This window comes from Gorilla gorilla, chromosome 1 (assembly GCF_029281585.2).
Source record: "Gorilla gorilla gorilla isolate KB3781 chromosome 1, NHGRI_mGorGor1-v2.1_pri, whole genome shotgun sequence".
Taxonomy (NCBI): Eukaryota; Metazoa; Chordata; class Mammalia; order Primates; family Hominidae; genus Gorilla; species Gorilla gorilla.
Genome location: NC_073224.2, coordinates 197,092,573 through 197,099,104, shown reverse-complemented (window position 1 = coordinate 197,099,104; position 6,532 = coordinate 197,092,573). Strand labels below are relative to the sequence as shown.

Below are 6,532 nucleotides of genomic sequence, written 5' to 3'. Positions count from 1 at the left end.
TCTACGCGCTTCCTTAGGACTACAACTCCCAGCATGCCACGCCAGAGGTCAAAGCTTATTGGCGGTCCCGCCAGGTCGCTTGCGTTGTGGCAGTCATTGTGGCCAATGGAAATAAATAATTATCCTAGGAAACCAATCCTGGAGTAGTAGGGCGGATCCTTCCTGGGTTCCGGCTCCGGCTCCAGCTCCTTCCCTCGCCTACAGAGGCGGCGCTGTCCCTGACTGAGCGGCGGGAGCGAGGTGGGTCCGGGTTGGGCCCGAGGTCGCGGGGGGAGGCGGACACGACTTCGCGGGAAACTCTGTACACGGCCACTTCCCTCTCACCGAGGATCTGGATGCTGCTGCTTTGCTCCCTGGATCGAGTGGGAAGCCAAGGGGCCTTGTGGTCCCTCCGCCGCGACCCTCGGCCCTGGCCCCCGGCCCACGCAGCCAGGTGGCTGTCCCCACCCCATTCCCCGGCCCTTCTGTTGGGTTTGAGTATACAGCCTTCCTGCCGCTGACCATACGTTTAGGATCAGCCACTCCTCCTCTCCCACCCCTCCGGCCCCAAGCCCGCCGGCAATCTCTGAAACCAGCTCTTGTACCGTTGGACCTCCGCCATTGGCTTCTCCCCGCCCCGCAACACACAACTCAGCTCTTGGGCCCTGGCCTGTGACACTTCTGGCAGCCTTTGCTCCCTCTTCCCTGACCGTCTCCTGCGACCCTCTGACTTCCTTGGTCCTCCTGTATCTCTGACCCGTTATCTAGCTTCCCTGTACAATTACCCTGTTAGCACCTTGCTCTTGGTCTTTCATAGCTCCTCTCTCCTCTTCCTCCCTGCAGCCCTTGACTTGGCCCCAAAGACCTGTAACTTCGGACCTCCATACCGCACTGTGGCTTGGCCCCTTCCCTTTAACCTAGGCCCTTCACCTTCATCATCTGTGATCACTAGCCCCATCTTCTTGGCTCTTAACTTCTTAGACCTGGCCCCTTCTCCACTTCTCAGCCCTTTCCACCGTTGCTTCTCTCTGTGCAGCTGAGCCACCAGGAAGACAAAACCCAATAGACCCCTTTTCCCCCCAGATCTCTGCAGTGTAATATGAAAGTGCCTCTGTACTTCAGCAGCACTGTCTTCTCAGTAGGTAGTTGGCTCTGTATCTCTGCAAGTCCCAGTCTTACCCATCCTGCAAATCTTGGGTCAAATACCTACTCCTTGAAACTGCTCAGCCCTGATCTCATCAGGGAGATACATCTGTATCATGTGAACTTCAGTGGTACTGTTTTTATTTCCTTCCTTCCCATCTTCTCTCCTTTTTTCCTTCAGTAATAGTATAATGGTTAAAAGCACTGACTTTGAAGTGATGGGCATAGGCCCCAGTTCTGCCGCTTACTTGCTGTGTGCCCTTGGGCAAGATACTTAATTTCTCTGAGCCTCAGCTTTCTCATCTCTAAAATAAGGATGATGTGAAGTGAAATTAGATGATTCATATATGGTCCTTAGTCCACAGCTTAGCACTTGATACGAGCTTTAAAAAAATGTTAATAATGTGCCAGGTGCTGTGTTAGACACTGAGGAGTGGGTACAAAGGTGACTAAGGCACAGTTCCTGCCCCTGTCCCCTGAACTTAACCTTCTGCATTGTGTGACAATTTCTGGAGTTCACGGTCTGTTTCAGTACACTGTATCACAAACTGAGTGGTAATCATAATCCTAAATCCTTTTGCTCTTACATTGACCTAGCATCCAGCCCCGGGTAGAGCTGGAACTTGGTAAATTATAGGTTCTCAGAGTAGCAGTTTTGGAAGTGAGTGGAGGCTGAATAGCTCATTGCATAGAGATACTGTAGCTGTAGGTCAGATGGGAGCAGGGCAGGGGGTGGGGGATGGGATGGTGGTGTGAATTAAGATCACATCCTGTCACTTATACATTCAAAAGACATTTGAGCACCCAGCTTTATGCTGCAGAAGGAGATTACTAATATGACCCAGTCCCTTTCCTCAAGTTGCTTATAAACTACTAATAGAAACAGACATGTTCTACTAGTAGTTGCAAACCACTATAAGCCAAGCACAAGATTCTGTGACTGCATAAAGGAGAAAGTAGGCAGGAATCAGGAGATTGCTGAGGAAAAGTGGGTGAGACAGTTCATGGTTACTTGTGTCCCATGAAGACAGAGCTGGTGTTTTATTCAACTCATTCAGCAAATACTTATGAAGGATCTACTGTATATGGCTGCCACTACTCTAGGAGTTTTGGTTACATTGGTAAATAAAGAAAAAAAAAAAAAACAACAAAGACACCAGCTCTCATGGAACTTATGTTTTAGGGAAGCAGACAATAAATAATAGACATAAAGAGAATGTCAGAAGGTAAGATGTGCTATGGGGCAGGAGGACTGGGAGTGTGGGAGTGATTTTAATTTTTTAAAGGATGGTCAGGAAACAGTGTCTAAGTATCAAGGAATAGTTTCTCATGTTTACTTGCATTTTTGGAAGTAAAGCAAACCAATTATTTTTCATATTCTTATCTAAATTCTTCAAGGAACACTAACAGGGATTGGTAAACCACAGCTCACCTCCTGTTGCTTTAAATAAAGTTTTATTAGAGCACAGCCACACATTCCTTTATGTCTTGTCTATGGCTGCTTTCATGATTCATGATACAGTGGCAGAATTGAATAGTTACAGCAGATATCCCATGGCCATAAATATTTACTAAATATTATCTGGCCCTTTACAGAAAAAGCTTGTCAACCTCTGGTTCTTAAAGAGTTGAGGTTCTGTCTGTATTTCACATTTTAGAAGGTTATATACAGTTTTATGCTATGTTTAAGTTAAAAGTTTTTTCTTAATGAGATCATTTAAAAGATCTTTTTCTTGTATTCTTCACAGGGCCTGGACGTAGTGTCTTCAACAGTTGTAACAGCAGCTGCCATTTGCTGAATGACAGCATGTGTCACACACTCTGCTGAGTATTACAGGCATTTTTTTCTAATACAAAGTCTTGTAGTGTGGGTAGGTATCAATTTTAGTGATGAGGGAGTTTAGGCTCAGAGTGGTTGAATAATTTGCAGAGAGCGATAAAGATAGTATGTGTCACAGTTGTAATCCAACCCTAAATGTAGTCAGTACCCCTTTCTTTATTCTGTGTTTCTTTTTTCCAGAAATACTTGCAGACTTGAAGGAATTATCAGTCTTTCATTTTCTATCATCAGTGTCCTATGATAGTTTGTGCTTCCCTCCCTCATCCCTTTGTTCATGTCACTCTGTTCATCAGCCCACTCTGCTGAAATGTCGTTATTTCTTCAAGGCCCGGAGGAAATGCTACCACTTTCATCAGAGGTACTTTTCCCCCCATCTCTTTCCCTGTCCTTGGCTGTAGGAACCCAAAGGAGTCTGTGCAGCTTAGCACACATTTACTGATGTTTGCACAAATCAGGACCTGTACTGGGCACTCTTATCTGTTTAGTTTTGGGGTGGGGTGTGGGGAGTGTGGTTTGTGTGTCTGTGTCTGTGTTTATCTTTGTGTGTACTTGGTATGTGAGTGTGTGTCTGTGTGTGGTGTATGGGTATATGTGTATAGACATGTATGTAGCTATATATGTGTGTGGCTGTGGTATGTGGCTATATGTGGTGTGAGTGTGTATGTAGTATGTATGTGTGTGGTGTGATAATGTATGGCTGTGTGTGGTGTGTAGGTGTATAGCTGTTGTGTGTGGTATGAGAATGTGACCAAGTATGTCAGGTATGTGAGTATGACCGTGTTACGTGAGAATATGGCTTTGTGTATGGTGTGAGTGTGTCTGTGTGATTTTGCTTGCTTGTGTGCATGCATGCGAGTGTGGGCGGGGGGTGTGGGTGGGGCTTTGTGTGGTGTTTGAGAATGTAGTGGAGGGCACTGACTGATCAGAAGAAACACAGCCCAGGCCCCACAGTAGGTCCTAGAGGTCCCAGGTATTAACCCAGATGTTTACTTGCTAGATTCTGGTGTGGGCTGGAGAGGGGTAGAGTGGCAGAAATCTCAAGAAAAGCCAAAGCTGGGCCTTGTCACCTAGGAAAGCCTCAAGATTTAGAGGTTTTGTTTTGTTCATTTTGAAAGCAGGCATATAGGTAGATACTTGTAAGGAAGGTTTTTCAAAAAGGATTAAACATAAAAAGAGTTACAGTTAACTTACAGTTAGGCAGAAAAATTGAACTTATCCCAAAATGAAAGCTCTTTTACTTGCCCATGAATTATAGTCTGGATTGTCATTGCTTAGTGGTTTCAAGAAGAGTGACATTATTCAAATGGCACAAATATCATCTGGTGGTGGTGGACAAAGCGGGTGCCTTCTTTTTGCTCTGGTGGGTAGCTTTAAATATCTCTGAAAGTTTGTCACTTAAAAGGTAGCAAGTAAAGGTATTCTATCCAAGTATTCCAGTTGATTGAGGTTATTTCTAATGGATGGTCCCATGGGGAAGGTGTATACCCTTCAAACTGAACAAAAGATTCCCTGTGATCTGGCCCAACCCAAAGAATAAAGGTGTTGGCCATTTGTGTTCATTCTCAGGGTTCAGAGATGGGCAGTGAGAAGGAGCAGAGTCCAGAACCACACCTGCCTGAGGAAGGGGAAGGGGGTAAGCCTTGGAGAGTGGATGACTCAGAGGGTTCTTGGATCCCACCTGGGGAGAAGGAGCATGGGCAAGAGAGCCTGTCGGATGAACTGCAAGAAACTCATCCAAAAAAGCCATGGCAGAAAGTCACTGTCCCGGCTCGAGAGCTAGGGGACCCCATTGCTCATCCAAGGCATGAGGCAGATGAGAAGCCCTTTATATGTGCCCAGTGTGGCAAAACCTTCAATAATACCTCCAACCTGAGAACACACCAGCGGATCCACACTGGTGAGAAGCCTTACAAGTGTTCTGAATGTGGCAAGAGCTTCTCGAGAAGCTCCAACCGCATCCGGCACGAGCGGATCCACCTGGAAGAGAAACACTACAAATGCCCCAAGTGTCAGGAGAGCTTTCGGCGGCGCTCAGACCTCACCACGCACCAGCAAGATCACCTAGGCAAGCGGCCATACCGCTGTGACATCTGTGGCAAGAGCTTCAGCCAGAGTGCCACGCTAGCTGTGCATCACCGGACCCACCTGGAGCCAGCACCCTACATCTGCTGTGAGTGTGGGAAGAGCTTCAGCAACAGCTCCAGCTTTGGCGTGCATCACCGCACCCACACAGGTGAGAGACCTTATGAGTGCACTGAGTGTGGGCGGACCTTCAGCGATATCTCCAACTTTGGAGCACACCAGCGGACCCACAGAGGGGAGAAGCCCTACCGGTGCACTGTGTGTGGGAAACACTTCTCCCGGAGCTCGAATCTCATCCGCCACCAGAAAACTCACTTGGGCGAACAGGCTGGGAAAGATTCCAGCTGAAGGAGAGCCCCATTTAGAGTGAGGGAGAGAGTGAGAGACCCTAACCTACTGGAGGAAGATCTTCAGCATCTTTTGCTGCTACCTTGACCTCAAGCCCTTCATCCCACTTTGGAGAATGGTTTTGTATAGCCTCTGAAGTCAGGATCTCAGGAAGTCCCGAGAAGGGACTCTGGAGTAAAAACCCTTGCCTCTTTCCAGGCCAGTTTCTCGTGTTGGAAAGTCAGAAGACCCAGTCTTGGCTTTACTTTCTTGGGGTGAAAGAGAAATAGGGTAGGCTCAGAACATGCTCATGTTATTAAGGCAGCAGTCCCCCTGGCCTTTGAGGAAGTACCTATGAGATGGGTGTCACTGTCTGAAGGTTCTCCAAATTGTCTGTGAACTGCTTAGGTAGGAGTGCACTGCAGTGTCCTGCTAGTTCCCACCTGTCGTGCCCCAACTTTGCTTCTAGATCTCTGGGGTGGGAGGAGTGACCTTCTCAATGGAAGGGGCCTCCTTGGTCTGGAGAAGAGATCTGAGGTCCCACCTTAGAAATGAAAGGGAAACCCTCAGGGAGCCATGACCCAGGGACCTTCACACTCCCCCATATTTGTTACTTGTTATCCCTCCCCCAACCTGCCTCTGTTTTCCCCAGAGTGATTAGCAGTAAAACCCTTCAATGAAAAGGACCCGTGTACTTATTTGGGGAAGTGGGGAGCTGGGGAGATTGTCCCACTGAACCCACTCTGGAAGGGATTTGAATTCTAAGAAAGACGGATAGATGCTCTGAAAAGCAAAGGAAAGCAGACTGAGTTTCTGGGGCCTTTGAGGAGAAGGGGGAAAGGAAAGGAACTAACATTAATTGAGCATCCACTACATGCGATTAATTCTACCAATCACATTTACATTCATTATCTCATGTAGTTCTCACAGCAACCCTCAAAGGAATAAGAAGAGGACATGGAAGTGAGGGAAGATAAAGTCACTTGCTGTGAAGTCATACAGCAAGTATGTTGTGGAGCAGAGTTCAAACTTAGGCCTCCCTGACTGCCAGCTGTTGCTCTTTTCACTACATTTACCTTTTGGCTTCTGAAGGAGGAGCCACTTAGGAGACTTGCCTGGAGTTAGGAGCCAGTGTGACCTCTTAATATGGCCTTGGACCAT

The 6,532-nt window shown here is 47.3% G+C and overlaps 1 protein-coding gene across 4 annotated transcripts; it reads left to right on the top strand.

Moving 5' to 3' along the window:
- The first annotated feature begins 151 nt into the window (after positions 1-151).
- Positions 152-6,054, top strand: ZNF691 (zinc finger protein 691). Of its 4 annotated transcripts, none has more exons than XM_004025584.5 (4): positions 152-240; positions 2,871-2,993; positions 3,143-3,320; positions 4,529-6,054. In XM_004025584.5, the coding sequence occupies exons 3-4, from the start codon at positions 3,237-3,239 to the stop codon at positions 5,390-5,392; spliced, it is 948 nt and encodes a 315-aa protein (XP_004025633.2). In that variant the 5' UTR covers positions 152-240; positions 2,871-2,993; positions 3,143-3,236; the 3' UTR covers positions 5,393-6,054. The 4 variants fall into 4 exon arrangements, with proteins under 4 accessions (XP_004025633.2, XP_004025632.2, XP_055202402.1 ...); XM_055346427.2 differs by having other exon boundaries at positions 175-240; positions 3,256-3,320; XM_055346415.2 differs by lacking the exon at positions 3,143-3,320 and having other exon boundaries at positions 185-240.
- The last annotated feature ends 478 nt before the right edge of the window (positions 6,055-6,532 follow it).

What these genes read in the sequence shown, in the direction of transcription:
- ZNF691 (XM_004025584.5), top strand. Translation starts at nt 3,237, where the DNA reads ATGTCACTCTGTTCATCAGCCCACTCTGCTGAAATGTCGTTATTTCTT. An exon ending in TGCTACCACTTTCATCAGAG is followed by an intron (nt 3,321 to 4,528) that starts GTACTTTTCCCC and finishes GTTCATTCTCAG; the next exon opens with GGTTCAGAGATGGGCAGTGA.